General features: G+C 41.0%; 2 protein-coding genes across 13 annotated transcripts in view; one reads left to right on the forward strand and one right to left on the reverse strand.

Annotated features, from left to right (window-relative positions):
* AAGAB (alpha and gamma adaptin binding protein) overlaps nt 1–5,245 on the reverse strand; it is a 66,859-nt gene extending 61,614 nt beyond the window's left edge. For all 3 annotated transcript variants that reach the window (XM_073877254.1, XM_025883998.2, XM_025883997.2), the window contains exon 1: nt 5,089–5,245. In XM_073877254.1, the coding sequence (XP_073733355.1) occupies nt 5,089–5,161 (73 nt within the window). In that variant the 5' untranslated portion in view covers nt 5,162–5,245. The remainder of the gene's footprint in view (nt 1–5,088) is intronic.
* Nucleotides 5,246–5,303: 58 nt separating this feature from the next.
* The window catches only part of IQCH (IQ motif containing H), a 218,485-nt gene continuing 204,897 nt past the window's right edge, over nt 5,304–18,891 (forward strand). For 9 of the 10 annotated variants that reach the window (XM_025884587.2, XM_073877244.1, XM_073877245.1 and 6 more), the window contains exon 1: nt 5,304–5,480. In XM_025884587.2, the coding sequence (XP_025740372.1) occupies nt 5,430–5,480 (51 nt within the window). In that variant the 5' untranslated portion in view covers nt 5,304–5,429. The remainder of the gene's footprint in view (nt 5,481–18,891) is intronic. The other variant, XM_073877252.1, reaches the window with a different exon arrangement.

Here is an 18,891-nt window from a genome sequence, read left to right on the forward strand (position 1 = left end):
AATTAAGAATGCCAGAGGTAAGATGCACTATATAATCTAACATAAAAATAAGTAACATGGTAACAAAGAATTTTACATCTAGAAGGGATGGTAGAGATGATCTTGAACAACTTTCTATTTTTAATGTTAATCCTGCATAGGAATGACTAATATATATAATATGCCTCTACTTTGAGTACACTCAAATGAGAAAATCCAGATACTGTTCAAAACTATTGGGCATAATGCTCTTTTTAAATATAGGTCCTCTGGACAAAGATATTTTTTTCTTCACTCAGAATTAAGACTCCAATCCTCCTAAATGGAAATGCAAAACCCTCTATTTAAAACCCCCTATTTTAAAACCCTCTTTTAGGGGTTACTCTTCTCTATCATTTCCACACCAATGCCACCATCTTAAATAGTTCTGATTGCTAAGGAATTCCAACACATTTCATTCATGTATTCCATGCATACCAATCCTGAATGTGAACATATGCTCCAACACTTAGTACTTGAGCACTTTGGGCAAGTCACCTGGTATTTCCAAGCCACAATTTCTTCATTTACAAAATGGAGATAACCTGACTTCATGATTTCACAGGGATACAAGAACCAAATTAAAAGACGTGAGAACACGTTTGAGAAGAGTACTGATATACATACAAATGTTTGCTATGATTGTAAAGATCTCCAAATTCCCACATTTCACTGAAAGAAATAATTTTGCTCCAAATGTTCAGATGTAGAACCTGAATGGCTTACAGTTGCTGAGTTGGCATTACACACTTCAACATCATCAAGCAAGTCTCCAGGGACTTTTCTATCCAGAGCTCCTTCTAGGAGTAGAAGTCTCGAGAGTCCTCAAAAAATTAAAAATTACCGTAAGATCCAGTAATTCCACTACTGGATATTTAACAAAAGAAAACGAAAACGCTAATTCAAAAACAGATACATGCATCCCTATGTTTATCGCAGCATTATCAACAACAGCCAAACTATGGAAGCTGCCCAAGCGTCCACTGATAGATGAGTGGGTAAAGAAGATGCGGTGAATTTATATACAATGGAATACTATTCATCCATAAAAATGAATGCAATCTTGGGCGCCTGGGTGGCTCAGTTGGTTAAGCGACTGCCTTCGGCTCAGGTCATGATCCTGGAGTCCCAGGATCGAGTCCCGCATTGGGCTCCCTGCTCGGCGGGGAGTCTGCTTCTCCCTCTGACCCTCTTCCCTCTCGTGCTCTCTCTCTCTCAAATAAATAAATAAAATCTTTAAAAAAAAATGAATGCAATCTTGCCATTTGTGACAATATGGATGGATCTAGAGGGTCTAATGCTAAGTAAAATAAGTCAAAGAAAGACAAATATTGTATGATTTCATTCATATGTAAGAAACAAAACAATAAAGAAAAAAAGATAAACCAAAACATAGACTCTTAACTTATAGAGAACAAACAGATGGTTACCAGAAGGAAGTGTGTGAGGGGATGGGTCACATAGGTGAAGGGGATTAAGAGTACACTTATTTTTTTTTTTTAAGATTTTATTTATTTAGAGAGAGTGTTCCAGCACGAGGAGGGGGAGGGGCGGAGAGGGAGGGAGAAAGAATCCTCAAGCCGACTCTGGGCTGAGTCCGAGGAAGAGGCTCAATCTCACGACCCTGAGACCATGACCTGAGCCAAAATCAAGAGTCAGATGCTTAACCGACTAAGCCACCCAGTTGCCCCAAGAGTACACTTATCTTCATGAGTACTGAGTAATGTACAGAATTATTAAATCACTATACTGTATACCTGAAATTAATATAAATATGGTATGTTAACTATACTGGAGTTAAAATAAGTAAAAAATAAAGTTCCTTCTATGAAAGTAGAGTAAAATGTTACAACTTAGGTATTTACATTTTAATACTTTCACTAGTGGCGCACACACTTTTACTACATCCCTCTTAAGAGCAGGAATAGCACTTTGTCATTTTGGCTATAGTAACTGGCACAGAGGCCAGCTCTGTGCTTAGTATCGGAATACTCTTTTCTAGAATGAAAGTAAAATCTTCATATGAATATATATGAGGTGGAAAGAGGTCTGGCCCTGGAATACAGACACTTGCTCTCATACCACATACAGCCTTTCTTGAGGCCCTCTCAAGTGTCCTGAACCTTCATTTCCCTTTAAAAATCTACAGTGTAATTGTGTTAAGACTGATGAATCCCAGACCTGTACCCCTGAAACAAATAATACATTACATGCTAATAAAAAAGAGAAAAAAGAAAGTCTACAATGTAAGTCTGTAATGCCCTTTTATCTGATGTCAGACACCCACCCAGAATACTGAAAATAAGGCCTTTGAGTGACAAAATGAAAAAGTTTTTCCCAAAATCCATGCATGCACTTTATCCAAGCAGAGGCCTATTGATTTTTAGTTCATGTGTATTTATAACAAACTTGGTTATTTGATTATGAAATACTTCCCACTGGGTAAAAGCAGTTAAACAGATCAGATGCTGAAAGAAACTGGAGAGCCCTTAGTTCCTCTTCCTGATGAATGAAACCAAACCTTCCCAAAAAAGATCAGATTCAATTCAAAATCATACTGTGGCCTAATATCACGGAACACTTGACAAACATCATTCATTATGGTCATCTTCATCTCTTACATCAAAATTAGACTCAATTCATGATTAATTTAATGCAATCTTTAATTATAATAAAACAGAACGAATGCTCAACAAATACTGCAGTCTAGTGCTACCTACCCTATCAATAACCTGGGAAGAAATGATAAAGCCCTCTGTTATAGTTCACTTCTCCTTACAAGTAATGTCTTCACTAACTGCTCTTATTTTTTCCCTACACAGCATTAATGGAATCACAAAGGCCACCTAATTTTAATAAACACAAAAGTTGGCTTTTGATGTATCTAAGAGGAATTTTACATATAGAAACAAAATGGATTATTTTACAGAATTAATTTTACCATAAGGATGCTAATGTACTTTAAAGAAATACAGTGTTACTATTTGCCAACTATAGGTCATCAGCTCTTTCAAGGAAGTGACCATGTCTGCCAATTCTGATCCTTAAAGAGCACGGGGGAGTACCATAGCCGTCAGAATACTTAACAAATATTTCTGAAATTGGCTTTGAAAGGACTTTTATGTATCAGTAATGGAAATCCAAATGCATGTAATTATTTTGTAAAGTTAAATACACAAGGATTTTAAGAATCTTGAGCAAATTTTATGTTCACTAGAGGAAATATATGACGGAAAGTAATTTATATTACATCATAAATTATGTAATGTTAAATGAAAAATATCAGGATAAAAATTATACACAAGGGCGCCTGGCTGGTTCAGTCAGTTAAGAGTCTGACTCCTGATTTCAGCTCAGGTCATGATCTAAGGGTTATGAGATCAAACCCCTCCACACCCAGGGCTCTGTGCTGAGCATGGAGCCTGCTTAGGATTCTCTCTCTCTCCCACTGCCCTATGCACGTGCACCCTCTCTCTCTCCCCCCCAAAAAATATATATACACAAAATATTATATATAAAATTTAAATATAAATTATTTTATACATTTTATAGATGTGTTAATCATACTTGCATATATTTACACATTTAAAAATAAAATATTTTAAATTTTTATATACAAAATACAAAAACAATGAATAAAACAAAAATTATACATAAAATGGGATAAAAATTAGGTATGAAATGTAATTACAATTTTTTTAACATAAAAGACTGGAAAAAAGACTGAAGGAAATGCACATGTTCACAGTATTTGTGTGATGAGACCATGGCTGACATTCTCTTTTCTTGATATGCTAAATATTACTTAATGCACTACTTTTACAATGTAACAATCTTTTAAAAAGAAAAGAAAGGGAATAAATGGGAAGGAGCACTACTAAGGGGTAAGGAAAAGGCATAGAGCAGTTACTCCTTTTAATAAGGGCTATAATTAAATTTCTACCCTGGCAAAGAACTTTTTAAGTGCTCACAAATGCTAAGTTTATAGAACATTCGTGTTGGAGGGATGTCCTAATTCTGTCATTTGACAGGTACAGAAAAAATATATATGGCTGTGTGACGCTTTACAGTTTACAAAGTGCTTTCAAAATGTCACCTGTCCTTCAAATAATCCTGAGATAGGCTCATATGCCCCATTTTTAGGACCAGGAAACTGGGGGTTAGAGAGATAACGTGCTTTAATAATAATGACTACCATTTATCGAACGCTGACTCTATGCCAGCCTCTGGGTTAAGCACAACAATCCTGTGAAAATCATCACCATCTTACAGATAAGAAAACTGAAGGGTGGAGGTTAAGTGTGCTTACCATCACACAGCTGAGAGTCACTGCTCTGACTCAAAGCCATGCATTTAAAACAGGTGTCTTGCGTTACAATCAACTTCACAGAATCCTTTACCGAAAAAGTTGAGCCTAGGACCCAGCCCCATGCTCTGTCTACTATACTGGTCTCGCCTAAGGTTTCTTTTAAGAGTTACTTAGTTTGACAGCCACCATGAAGGTCCAGAGACCAAGAAACTGGGCCCAGAAACACCCGAAAGCTAATGTTGCCCGAGAGCCTACGCCTAAGGAGGAAGGCAAGGCAGAGTAACTCGAGAAGAGGGGACAAGGCTAACTCATGTACGTCAAGAGAGCGAAGAGGAAACCTACTCTCCACCTCAGGAGCAGGGACCGCAACAAGCATCCCAATTTCTGCACCTTACACCCGGGTAACTCGGTACAATGTCCAGAGCGCCTCTGGGTTCATCTCCAAGGAGCCCGCAACAACCCATGAGCTGGGCGGGGCAGGGATGAGTCCTACTTTGCAGAAAAAGCTGGAAGAAAAGCAACAGCGCGCCGGGCGGGCAGACAAGCAATGAGTGTGAGAGCTAGGAGGAAGACAGCTGCGGGACCTGGACACCCGGACCGGGTCTGAGCGGCACCCGAGGAGCCTCTGGCCCCCGCCGAACGGAGGAAAAGCCCAGGCCCCGCGGCGGCGACAAAGGCCGAGAGGGAGACCGCGGTTCTGAGGCCACCGCCCGCCGAGATTCGGGTGTTTTGGACGTCGGCCCAGTAGCCCCGCTACTCACGCTGGACCAGCCGGTCTCCGGAGAAGGTGGAGGAACAGCTGGTGACAAGCGCACAGGGAACGCCCGCAGCCATAGCTGCGCCTGCAAGCCAGTTCCGTCCCAGAGCCGCTTCCGCCTGGGCTGCACCACGGCCGCCGGCGCGCGGGGGAGACGCGCAAGGAAGGGCGCGTTGACGGGAGGAACCGGCTACCCTGACTCCTCCCACACCCCTTCTTCCTCCCCCGACGTAGAAGAGGCCGGGCTGCGCGTGGGGTTGCCATGGGGACGAGCGCTCTCCGCCCCTGTCTTCGACACCTGGAGACCGCTCCTCCTTCGGGAGGTAGTCCTCCCCGGCCCTAGCCATGGCACAGGAGACTGAAAGCTACGACCCCATCGGAACCATCCTAATCCAGGTGGGAAACGGGCCGTTCTGGGCCCTGCCCAGCTAAGACACTTCCGAGCGAGGCCCAGCAGCGCCGATCCACTCGCGCCCACCTTTTAGGAGCGCCGCCCCCAGACTGCCTCCAGCGTGAGGAGGGCAATGCTCCTCTGAGAACTCCCAAATATGCCCACCCAGACCTCGGCAACGAGCCTAACACGTCCCCCCTCCCCCCGCCCCCGTACCTTACCCTGGAGGTTGCGCTCCAGAAGCTCGATCGTTCTGCCTCTGGTAAAACTCCAAAACCATACACCTCACCCCAGAACCTTAACTTCCGAAAATCCGTCTTACACTGAGGCACAATTTTAAAAATGTTAAGCTCTGAAAAATTTGAACCCGTGATATGGGGGAAATACAAGTCAGACACTTTGGGGAAATGATAAGAAATCTGGGGAGAAGTTGAAATATGTAAACCACTTTTCTTAAGCACCTAAATTTTTTGGATCTGAAAGTACCTTGCATTAAGTCTGGGGGATGTAATATACAGCACAGTGACTGTAGTTAATAATACTGTACTGTTACATTTGAAAGTTGCTAAGAGAATACATCCTAAAAGTCCTCATCATAAAAAAATTATAACTATGTGAGGTTATGAATGTTAACTTGTGCTCATTTTTGCAGTTTATACAAATATTAAATAATTATGTTGTATACCTGAAATATAATGTTATATGTCGATTATATCTCAAATAAATAAAAGTCTTGCTTGGGAACACACACAGGAAAGTATATTAGAGATAACTTGGATTGCCTATCAAGTTAAAATTTTGAATATACAAATGGTGCCCAAAAAACTCAGGGAAATGACTCGTTGTAACCTGAGGGGGGAAATATCAAAAAAAAAAAAGTCTTAACTTCAGTATAACTCAGTTTGTGACCGTTATACTCAGATTTTTCCCACAAAAATTTTGTTCTTTCACATTTACATATGGTAGTTTTAAAACATTTCTGCATAAATCATCACTTTTAACTTGTATTTAGCTCCATTTATCTAAGGCTTGAAGTAATTTGCTGAAATTCACTCTATTCGGACTCTCACTCAGATCTGCAATGGATTTTCCTGCCAGGATATTGGTCTCTTACCTCCCATCTAGGAGAGACTTCTTTAAATGCATCTTTTTTTTTAAGATTTTATTTATTTATTTGTTAGAGAGAGGGAGAACAAGCAGGAGGGGAGCAGCAGGCAGAGGGAGAAGCAGGCTCCCTGCTGAGCAAGGAGCCCCATGTGGGGCTCGATCCTAGGACCCTGGGATCATAACCCGAGCCGAAGGCAGACACTCAACCGACTGAGCCACGCAGGCGCCCCTTAAATGCATCTTTTCCAAAATACAAACGCCTAAACTCACCGATTTCATAGAGTTCCCCACTATGAATAATACTCAAATCTTCTTACCTCATGTTCTGTTATCCTGTCACTAGCACCCTAATGAATTTAGCAAACTGCGAAGTCTGAGGGACCAGTCCCCACAAAACTGGCCTCATTTCTACTCCAGCCTAAGTTCAGAAGTCCCCAGAATCAACCTCACTTCAGGCCCGCTATCTACAAATTTGGGGGCCCTGACCACCTTCACACTGGCTAATTTGCTAGAGCAACACAGAATTCAGCAAAGTGCTATGCTTACAATTAGTGTTATAACATTGAAAGGATACAAATTAAAGCCAGCCAAGGAAAAGCATGCATAGGGCAGCGTCCAAAAGGAATCCAGATGGAGCTTCCAGTCATCCTCTCCCCATGGAGTCATGGATGGTTTTATCTCCTTCCCAACCATGATGTGTAACAATATACATCGAGTATTGCCAACTAGAGAAGCTCGCCTAACACTTCGATGTCCCAAGTTTTTACTGGGACTCAATCACACACTGCCCATGTTCTGACCTTTCATCTCTGACCCTTCTCAGAGGTCACACTAATGCCTTTAGTCCCTAGTTCCTCTAGAGGTTGGAACAGATACGGTGTGGCTGAAGGCCCCCAGCATAAATTACATTGTTAGACTGTCTGGTGACCAAAGCCCCCAAGCAAAGACACTTATCAAGCAGGACACTCCAGGGCCCTAGAGATCACCTCCTGATATCCAAGGGCAAAGGTCAGAACTCTCATTGGGAAAGGTTGATTCTTTACTACTTATACCCCCTCTAAATCCAGGGCCCATGTTTATAGGCTCCAAATAATTGGAACACTAATGGAGACTCCTACCCAGAAACAGCCAGTTTTCCCCCACAGTATACTTCGTGTTGACCACAGAAACAATTAGGTTACTCCTTAGTTTTCTCTATTTCTTCAGACCTGGAACATCTCTAAAAAAGAGACCGGAATCTGGGGAGAATTCTCACACCTAATTTCATGCTTTCCCTTGAGAGAATTCTTTTCCCAGGGCTGCTCCCCTTGTGATTTGGAATAGTGTAGAATAGGGTATCGACTGAAAAGCCAGAAGCCTTTTCACTTCAGAGTAGGATCCAAACGTAACTGTTTGATCAACCTAGGATACAACATTACAGTATCAACATCTGTTGTCACTGGATTATAACAGGGAACAGCGGAGCTAAGGACAGTCATATCCATGCTGATCAACACCCCCATATGCTAAAAAGAGTTATTCTGGACACAGTAATTGGAGGGCCGTGTAGAGAAAGCGAGCCTACGTGTCAACCTGATTATTGAGGCTGATCTCTAGACACAGTAGAACATTCTCCCTGGTAATATGGAGAATATATATAACAAGGAAATGAGGAAGACTTTCCCTACTTTCTCACCAAGTCCGGAGTATTTATGAGCATACAGCACTACTCTCCCGCACACAGCATGGATTCCACTGCTGCCTGGGGTGATGATTTATGTCCTTCAAACAGGCTACCAATAAGCAGTACATCTAGTGGAAAGCACTTTGTGGGGAGTCAGAATACCTAGGTCTGACCTTGGCAATGACATTCTCCCAGGTGGTAACTTTAGGCTAATCATTTCACCTCTCTGGGCCTAAGTTTTCTCTTCCATAGGATACATAGCTTGAATTAGATCCACCTTGGACTCTAAATTGACCCAATTCCCCACTTTTTACCATAAAGTGGCCTTCCTTTATTATCAGCCAAGACAATCAAATTGTTTCTATCAATTTATATGTAAGTGTGATATATATAATTATATATTATACATTTATATGTATTATATATAATATATATACATATACGTGCAAAGTTGCCAGAAAACAGAGGTACTTCAAATCTCTACCTGCTTCACCCTAAATGGGTATATCAGGCCTGTGTTTCAATCAGATACATTAAGCAACTTTAGACCAGTGAGTCTCAAAGAGTGGCCCCAGGACCAGTATCTTCAGCACCAGCTGAGAACTCATGAGAAATGCAAATTCTCAGACCTCATTCCAGACCTACTAAATCAGGAGTTCTAGGGGTAGAGCCCAGCGATCTGTTCTTATAACCCTTGAAGATAACTCCGATGCATGCTCAATTCTGAGACCTTCTACCTTAGATAGTACTATAAAATATAAACTAATATCATTTTCAAGAAAAATCCCAATAATCAAAGCTAACATTATTTTCTGGGTATTGTGCGTAGTTCTAAGTGCTGTGCATATTTTGATTCATTTAATCCCCTACAACAAAGTTATCTGATAAGGACTATTATTATTTCACATTACGGAAAAGAAACAGATCAAAGATGAGTATTGTGGGTAGACCCGTATATGTAGAAAATGCAAGCAATCTTCTCAAACCCTTTCAGTCTCTCAACCTGATATAAAAAAGAAAGCCTTCCCTTGCCCCTTTTTGCTCCTCTCAACATTTAAATCCTGCCTTTTCCACTGAATTTTCACCAACATTTAGCTTTGTAGATTTATAACTACATGTTTATATATTTGTAGATATTATGCATGTACTGGTTATGGTTAAACATGAAGGCTCTGGATTCAAACTGCCTGGATTCGAATAGTTCCACCAATTAACCAGCTATCTTACCTGGCACAGGGTACTTAACCACTTTAAACCTCAGATTCCCTCAAGTAAAAATAAAGATGATAATATGAACTCCCTCTCAAGAGTCCTGTAAGGGTCAAAATATTGGGTAACATATAATGTGTAACACTCAATAGATGTGAGTTATTATTAGATCTGGTCTCTTTTAGTATTACTTAGTTTTCTGTTCATTTCTGTGTCTTTTTAAGAGTAACCTACTTTTTACTGGAAGAAAAGGAAAAAATTAATTTTAGCCTATCTTTTTTTAAATTTTTTATTGTTATGTTAATCACCATACATTACATCATTAGTTTTTGATGTGGTGTTCCATGATTCATAGTTTGCATGTAACACCCAGTGCTCCATTCAATACGTGCCCTCTTTAATACCCATCACCAGGCTAACCCATCCCCCCACCCCCTCCCCTCTAGAACCCTCAGTTTGTTTCTCAGAGTCCATAGCCTCTCATGGTTCATCTCCCCCTCCAATTTCCCCCTGTTCATTTTTCCCTTCCTACTATCTTTTTTTTTTTTTAACATATAATGTATTATTTGTTTCAGAGGTACAGATCTGTGATTCAACAGTCTTGCACAATTCACAGCGCTCACCATAGCACATACCCTCCCCCATGTCTATCACCCAGCCACCTCATCCCTCCCACCCCCCACCATTCCAGCAACCCTCAGTTTGTTTCCTGAGATGAAGAATTCCTCATATCAGTGAAGTCATATGATACATGTCTTTCTCTGATTGACTTATTTCGCTCAGCATAACACCGTCCAGTTCCATCCATGTCGTTGCAAATGGCAAGATCTCATTCTTTTTGATGGCTGTATAATATTCCATATATATATATATATATATATATATATATATATATATATATATATACCATATCTTCTTTATCCATTCATCTGTCAATGGACATTGACATCTTCACAATATTTGTTCGTCCAATCCATGAGCATGGAACGTTTTTCTATTTCTTTGTGTCTTCCTCAATTACTTTCATGAGTATTTTATAGTTTTCTGAGTACAAATCCTTTGCCTCTTTGGTTAGATTTATTCGTAGGTATCTTATGGTTTTGGGTGCAATTGTAAATGGGATCGACTCCTTTCCACAGTTTGGCTATTGTGGACATTGCTGCTATACACATCAGAGTGCACTTGCCCCTTCGGATCCCTACATTTGTATCTTTGGGGTAAATACCCAGTAGTGCAATTGCTGGATCCTATGGTAGCTCTATTTTCAACTTTTTGAGGAACCTCCATACTATTTTCCAGAGTGGTTGCACCCGCTTGCATTCCCACCAACAGTGTAGGAGGGTTCCCCTTTCTCCGCATCCCCGCCAACATCTGTTGTTTCCTGACTTGTTAATTTTAGCCATTCTGACTGGTGTGAGGTGATATCTCACTGAGGTTTTTGATTTGGATTTCCCTGATGCCGAGCGATGTTGAGCACTTTTTCATATGTCTGTTGGCCATTTGGATGTCTTCTTTGGAAAAATGTCTGTTCATGTCTTCTGCCCATTTCTTGATTAGATCATTTGTTCTTTGGTTGTTGAGTTTAAGAAGTTCTTTATAGATTTTGGATACTAGCCCTTTATCTGATATGTCATTTGCAAATATTTTCCCCATTCTGTCGGTTGTCTTTTGGTTTTGTGGACTGTTTCTTTTGCTGTGCAAAAGCTTTTTATCTTGAAGTCCCAGTAGTTCATGTTTGTCCTTGCTTCCCTTGCCTTTGGCGATGTTTCTAGGAAGGAGCTGCTGCGGCTGAGGTCGAAGAGGTTGCTGCCTGTGTTCTCTTTAGGATTTTGATGGACTCCTGTCTCACGTTTAGGTCTTTCAACCATTTGGAGTCTATTTTTGTGTGTGGTGTAAGGAAATGGCCCAGTTTCACTCTTCTGCATGTGGCTGTCCAATTTTCCCAACACCATTTGTTGAAAAGACTGTCTTTTTTCCATTGGACATTCTTTCCTGCTTTGTCAAACATAAGTTGACCAGAGAGTTGAGGGTCCATTTCTGGGCTCTATATTCTGTTCCATTGATCTATGTGTCTGTTTTTGTGCCAGTACTATACTGTCTTGATGATGACCGTTTTGTAATAGAGCTGGAAGTCCAGAATTATGCTGCCAGCTTTGCCTTTCTTTTTCAACATTCCTCTGGCTATTTGGGGTCTTTTCTGGTTCCATACAAATTTTAGGATTTTTTGTTCCATGTCTTTGAAAAAAGTGGATGGTATTTTGATGGGGATTGCATTGAATGTGTAGATTGCTCTAGGTAGCATTGACATCTTCACAATATTTGTTCTTCCAATCCATGAGCATGGAACGTTTTTCCATTTCTTTGTGTCTTCTTCAATTTCTTTCATGAGTATTTTATAGTTTTCTGAGTACAGATCCTTTGCCTCTTTGGTTAGATTTATTCCTAGGTATCTGATGGTTTTGGGTGCAATTGTAAATGGGATTGACTCCTTAATTTCTCTTTCTTCTGTCTTGTGGTGTATAGGAATACCACTGATTTCTGTGCATTGATTTTATATCCTGCCACTTTACTGAATTCCTGTATGAGTTCTAGCAGTTTTGGAGTGGAGTCTTTTGGGTTTTCCACATAAAGTATCATATCATCTTCAAAGAGTGAGAGTTTGACTTCTTCCTTGCCGATTTGGATACCTTTTATTTCTTTTTGTTGTCTGATTGCTGTGGCTAGGACTTCTAATACTATGTTGAATAGCAGTGGTGAGAGTGGACGTCCCTGCCGTGTTCCTGACCTTAGGGATTAGGGAGAAAGCTCTCAGGTTTTCCCCATTGAGAATGATAGTCGCTGTGGGTTTTTCATAGATGGCTTTTATGATATTGAGGTATGTACCCTCTATCCCTCTACTCTGAAGAGTTTTGATCAAGAAAGGATGCTGTACTTTGTCAAATGCTTTTTCTGCATCTATTGAGATGATCATATGATTCTTGTTCTTTCTTTTGTTATTGTATTGTATCATATTGATTGATTTGCGGATGTTGAACCAACCTTGCAACCCAGGGATAAATCGCACTTGGTTGTGGTGAATAATCCTTTTAATGTACTGTTGGATCCTATTGACTAGTATTTTGGTGAGAATTTTTGCATCCATGTTCATCAAGGATATTGGTCTGTAATTTTCCTTTTTGATGGGGTCTTTGGTTTTGGGATCAAAGTAATGTGGCCTCATAAAATGAGTTTGGAAGTATTCCTTCCATTTTTGTTTTTTGGAACAGTTCCAGAAGAATAGGTATTAATTCTTGAAATGTTTGTTAGAATTCCCCTGGGAAGCCATCTGGCCCTGGGCTTTTGTTTGTTGGGAGACTTTTGATGACTGCTTCAATTTCCTTAGTAGTTATAGGTCTGTTCAGGTTTTCTGTTTCTTCCTGGTTCAGTTTTGGTAGTTGATACATCTCTAGGAATGCATCCATTTCTTCCAGGTTATCTAATTTGCTGGCATAGAGTTGTTCATAATATGTTCTTATAATTGTTTGTATTTCTTTGGTGTTGGTTGTGATCTCCCCTCTTTTGTTCATGATTTTGTTGATTTGGGTCATTTCTCTTTTCTTTTTGATAAGTCTGGCCAGGGCCTTATCAATCTTGTTAATTCTTTCAAAGAACCAGCTTCTAGTTTTGTGGATCTGTTCTACTGTTCTTTTGGTTTCTAGTTCATTGATTTCTGCTCTGATCTTTATTATTTCTCTTCTCCTGCTGGGTTTAGGCTTTATTTGCTGTTCTTTCTCCAGCTCCTTTAGGTGTAGGGTTAGGTTGTGTATTTGAGACCTTTTTTGTTTCTTGAGAAAGGCTTGTATTGCTATATACTTTCCTCTCAGGACTGCCTTTGCTGTATCCCAAAGATTTTGAACAGTTGTGTTTTCATTTTCATTGGTTTCCATGAATTTTTTAAATTCTTCTTTAATTTCCTGGTTGACCCATTCATTCTTTAGTAGGATGCTCTTTAGCCTCCATGTATTTGAGTTCTTTCTGACTTTCCTCTTGTGTTGAGTTCTAGTTTCAAAGCATTGTCGTCTGAAAATATGCAGGGAATGATCCCAATCTTTTGATACCAGTTGAGACCTGCTTTGTTATGTAGAATGTGATCTATTCTGGAGAATGTTCCATGGGCACTAGAGAAGAATGTGTATTCCGTTGCTTTGGGATGGAATGTTCTGAATATGTCTGTGAAGTCCATTGGGTCCAGTGTGTCATTTAAAGACTTTATTTCCTTGTTGATCTTTTGCTTAGATGATCTGTCCATTTCAGTCAGGGGGGTGTTAAAGTCCTCCACTATTATTGTATTGTTGTCAATGTGTTTCTTTGCTTTTGTTATTAATCGCCTTGTATAATTGGCTGCTCCCACGTTAGGGGCATAGATATTTACAATTGTTAGATCTTCTTGTTGGATAGACGCTTTAAGTAGGATATAGTGTCCTTCCTCATCTCTTATTACAGTCTTAGGTCTAAAATCTAATTCGTCTGATATAAGGATTGCCATCCCAGCTTTCTCTTGGTGTCCATTAGCGTGGTAAATGGTTTTCCACCCCCTCACTTTCAATCTGGGGGTGTCTTTGGGTCTAAAATGAGTCTCTTGCAGACAGCATATCGATGGGTCTTGTTTTTTAATCCAATCTGATAGCCTGTGTCTTTTGATTGGGGCATTTAGTCCATTTACATTCAGGGTAACTATTGAAAGTTATGAATTTAGTGCCATTGTATTGCCTGTAAGGTGACTGTTACTGTATATTGTCTCTGTTCCTTTCTGGTCTATGTTGCTTTTAGGCTCTCTCTTTGCTTAGAGGACCCCTTTCAATATTTCTTGGAGGGCTGGTTTCGTGTTTGCAAATTCCTTTAGTTTTTGTGTGTCCTGGAAGCTTTTTATCTCTCCTTCTATTTTCAATGAGAGCCTAGCTGGATATAGCATTCTTGGCTGCATATTTTTCTCATTTAGTGCTTGAAGATATCATGCCAGTCCTTTCTGGCCTGCCAGGTCTCTGTGGATAGGTCTGTTGCCAATCCAATATTTCTACCATTGTAGGTTACATATCTCTTCTCCCGAGCTACTTTCAGAATTTTCTCTTTGTCTCTGAGACTTTTAAGTTTTACTATTAGATGTCGGGGTGTTGACCTATTTTTATTGATTTTGAGAGGGGTTCTCTGTGCCTCCTGGATTTTGATGCCTGTTTCCTTCCCCGAATTAGAGAAGTTCTCTGCTATAATTTGCTCCAATATACCTTCTGCCCCTCTCTCTCTTTCTTCTTCTTCTGGGATCCCGATTATTCTAATGTTGTTTCGCCTTATGGTATCGCTTATCTCTCAAATTCTGCCCTCGTGATCCAGTAGTTGTTTATCTCTCTTTTTCTCAGCTTCTTTATTTTCCATCATTTGGTCTCCTATATCACTGATTCTCTCTTTTGCCTCATTTATCCTAGCAGTTAGCGCCCCCATTTTTGATTGCACCTCATTAATAGCCTTTTTGATTTCGACTTGGTTAGATTTTAGTTCTTTTATTTCTCCAGAAAGGGTTTCTCTAATAACTTCCACGCTTTTTTCAAGCCCAGCTAGTATCTTTAAAATCATCATTCTGAACTCTAGGTCTGACATCGTACTAATGTCCGTATTGAGTAAGTCCCTGGCAGTCGGTACTGCCTCTTGTTCTTTTTGTTGAGGTGATTTTTTTCCATCTTGTCATTTTGTCCAGAGGATAATAGATGAATGAGAGAACAAACTGCTAACAGGGTAACAACGTCCCCAGAAAAATATACTCTAAACAAATCAGAAAAGAAAGGGAAAGAAAGAAAAAAGAAAAAGATAAAAACAAACAACGCACAAAAAACAATCAAATATGATCAGGCTGATGCCTAGATCAGTGCCACACACTAGATTTTGGGTGTATTTTGGTCTGTTAGAAGAAAGTGCCTCCCAAAATTTTAAAGAAAGAAAAACTTATATATGTACAAAAATTAAGGGTTGATACGATGAGGGGATAGAATATGACTGTGAAGATGAAACGTATAAAAAATTTTATAAAAGGAATTGATAAGAAGTTGTTTGAAAAAAGAGAAGAGGATTTAAAAAAAGAAAAGAAAGGGGAGAGAATGTGATCAGGGAGGAGACTAGAACAAAGCCATACACTAGAGATTTAGGGTATATTTTGATCTGTTAGAAGAAACTGTATCTCAAAATTTTAAAGAGAGAACAACTTATATGTATATACCAAAACTAAGGGTAACTACTATGAAGGGATAGAATATGACTCTAAAAATGAAAAATAAAAATGTTTTTTTAAAAAAGGGATTGATAAGATGTTGGTTGAAAAAGGGAAAAAGAAAAACTCAAAAAAAAAAAAAGGCAGTTAAAAAAATTAACTTTGAAAGACTAAAGAATCATGGGAAAAAAGCCATGAATTCTATGTGCAGTGTTCCCCTAGCGCTGGAGTTCTCCCGTTCTCATTGATCGGTAAACTTGGTCTTGGCTGGCTGTTGGTGCTGATCTTCTGAGGGAGGGGCCTGTTGCCGTGGTTCCCAAATGTCTTTGTCGGAGGCGAAATTGCCCCACATTGCTGGTCCGGGCTAAGCAAGCTGCTCGGGTTTGCTCTCGGGAGCTTTTGTTCCCAGCAAGCTTTCCCTGCAGCTCTGGAGGACCAGGGTGAAAATGGCGGCCTCCCAGTCTCCGCCTGGGAGGAGACGAGAACTTGGGGCCCCGCTCCTCAGTGCGCCCCCAGAGAAAAGCAGTCACTCCCGTCTCCCCGGTCTCCGGCCGCACTCCGTGCTCACCCGGCCTGTGACCGAGCGTTTCTGTCTCTGGCATCCGATCCCGTGTGGAGTCTCCAAACCCAGCAGATCCCTGCAGTCTGCTACTGCACCGCTCCTCGGGGGGGGGGGGGAGGGGAGTCTCCCCGCCTCTGCCGCTTGTTGGGTCCCTGCTGGAGGAGCAGTGGCCCGACTGGGCCGCAGATCACAGTTTATGGCCACCCCGAGCTGAGAGCCCGCGCCTCGGCTCCGTCTCTGCAGCCGGCTTCCCCGCTCCGATACCTGGGAGCTCTGGCGCACTCAGGCACCCCCGGTCTTTCTGTGACCCCGAGGGTCCTGAGACCACACTGTCCCGCGAGGGTTCCACCCCCCGCTTAGCCACTGCAGCGACGTCCCTCAGCGGAGCCGACTTAAAAGTTCCAATTTTGTGCTCCGCGGCTCTAGCACTTGCCAGAAGCAGCCGACGGAGGCCCCCTCCCCCGCCGTCTATCCTCCCGAATATCGCCTCGGATTCACTTCTCCGCACGTCCTACCTTCCAGTAAGTGGTCGCTTCTCTGTTCAGAGAGCTGTTGCTATTCTTTTCTTCGATCTCCTGTTGAGTTCGTAGGTGTTCAGAATGGTTTGATCCCTATCCAGCTGAATTCCTGAGACCTGACGAAATCCAGGTCTCCTACTCCTTCACCATCTTGCTCCGCCCCCCCCAGCCTATCTTTTTTAACCAGGCTCAGTCCTGGGGTGCCTGGGTGGCTCAGCTGGTAAAGTGTCCGCCTTCGGCTCAGGTCATGATCCCAGGACCCTGGGATCAAGCCCCGCATCAGGCTCCCTGCCCGGCCAGGAGCCTGCTTTTCCCTCTCCCTCTCCCTCTGCCCTGCCCCACACCCACCCCCACCCCCCACCCCCGCTTGTGATATCTCTCTCTCTCTCTGTCAAATAAATAAAATATATATTAAAAAAAAAAAACAGGCCTACTCCATTCTTAACTAAAACTATGGGTGATGCCATAGGGCAAATAAGGTATGCTTTGTTTCCCTGTTAAAAGTGGATCTTTTGGATATCCCATTTTACCTAGCACAGGATTAGGTCCATTAATCCTGGATGACTGGATAATGATCTACTCATTAATTCAGTCTCCAATAATGTTCGTCCTATTCAAAACTGAAGGGAGGTGGACTAGCATGCAGTATTATTTAGAAAGCACAGTAGATGATACAAATTGATAATATTTTGACAAAATATCTAAAATACTTGAGAAAAAATCTTTAAATACAAATAATCAGTGTTCTAATTATAAACCCATGTGTGACTTATTATGAAACATTATTATGCTTTGTATGTCTAGATTTCCCAGGACAGTTCTGACTGTGAATATTCTGTTCCACTGTCTGATCACGTACCAAAGCCCATGTTCTCATTTTTGGTTCAGGACATGTGATTACTATCTCTACACAGAGTTCTAGTAGGAGGCCTTTTGTTAACTACTTAACTTCTTTCACTTTTAAGTCTATCATTCAGACCTTTTATGGTTTCAGCTGGATCTTTCCTCCACTGATCAGAACAGTGGGGTTCTAACTATAGTGATAATCATCATTATAATTGAAATAGTAGCCAACTTTATTGACAGTGAGACACTCTGCGGTAACTCTGCTAGGCAGGTATCATATTTAGCCCCAGTTTACAGAGGAAGAAACTAAGGTACAAAGAGCTAAAGTAACTTGCCCAAGGGGAGAGACCTTGTGTGTGTTGTTCCTGAAACAAGTTATGGCATGTTTGTCAAACAGTCTTGAAGAAGTGGGGTCGTGAGTCTGGGAGGTTTCCTTGGTGCTTTCTTTTCTTTCTTTTTTTTTTTAAAGATTTTATTTATTTATTTGACAGAGAGAAACACAGCGAGAGAGGGAACACAAGCAGGGGGAATGGGAGAGGGAGAAGCAGGCTTCCCGTGGAGCAGGGAGCCCGATGTGGGGCTCAATCCCAGGACTCTGGGATCATGACCTGAGCCGAAGGCAGACGCTTAACTGACTGAGCCACCCAGGCGCCCTGGTGCTTTTCTTTTATTAATAACTCTCACAAGCTTTGTGTTTCTACTTTAATAATGATCATGTGATATCTTTTTAATACATCTTTTAAAATGCTTGCTTGACCCAACTCTTAAACAAATGTTTATGCAACAAGGATGATCTAGTCTTACAATCAAAATTAGCTTTTTAAATGGTATTGGAAATCCTATTTCCAAAATCCAACCATTTTATGTTAACACCAACCTTGGAAATATTGGAACTAATCGATGCTTGATATCATTGCTATCTTCCTTATCTACTCCTCCATCTGGTTTGCCAGGAGCATACAGCATAAAATGAAGGGGCAAGTAGGCAAAGTTCACACTTTGAGAATGAGTCAGCCAAACTCTATCTTTAGCAGAGATGAATAAAATGCAATTATGAAACTGCTTTTGACAACATGGAATCTGGTTGCATGGCTAGACTTCTAAATTCTAGAGCAAATCTTCACTGCATTAAATCTTTCAAGGGCCTCTTATTAAGCAGCCCTGTCCCCAAACTGTCAAAATACTAATCCTCCTCCAACTAGGAAATATATGGAAAGCAATGCATTTGATAATCACAGAGATGATGAGGGACACGTAAAATTTCAGTATGGTAGAC

Source organism: Callorhinus ursinus, unplaced genomic scaffold (assembly GCF_003265705.2).
Source record: "Callorhinus ursinus isolate GAN/ISIS: 27379988/994484 unplaced genomic scaffold, GSC_fseal_2.0 scaffold25, whole genome shotgun sequence".
Classification (NCBI taxonomy): Eukaryota; Metazoa; Chordata; class Mammalia; order Carnivora; family Otariidae; genus Callorhinus; species Callorhinus ursinus.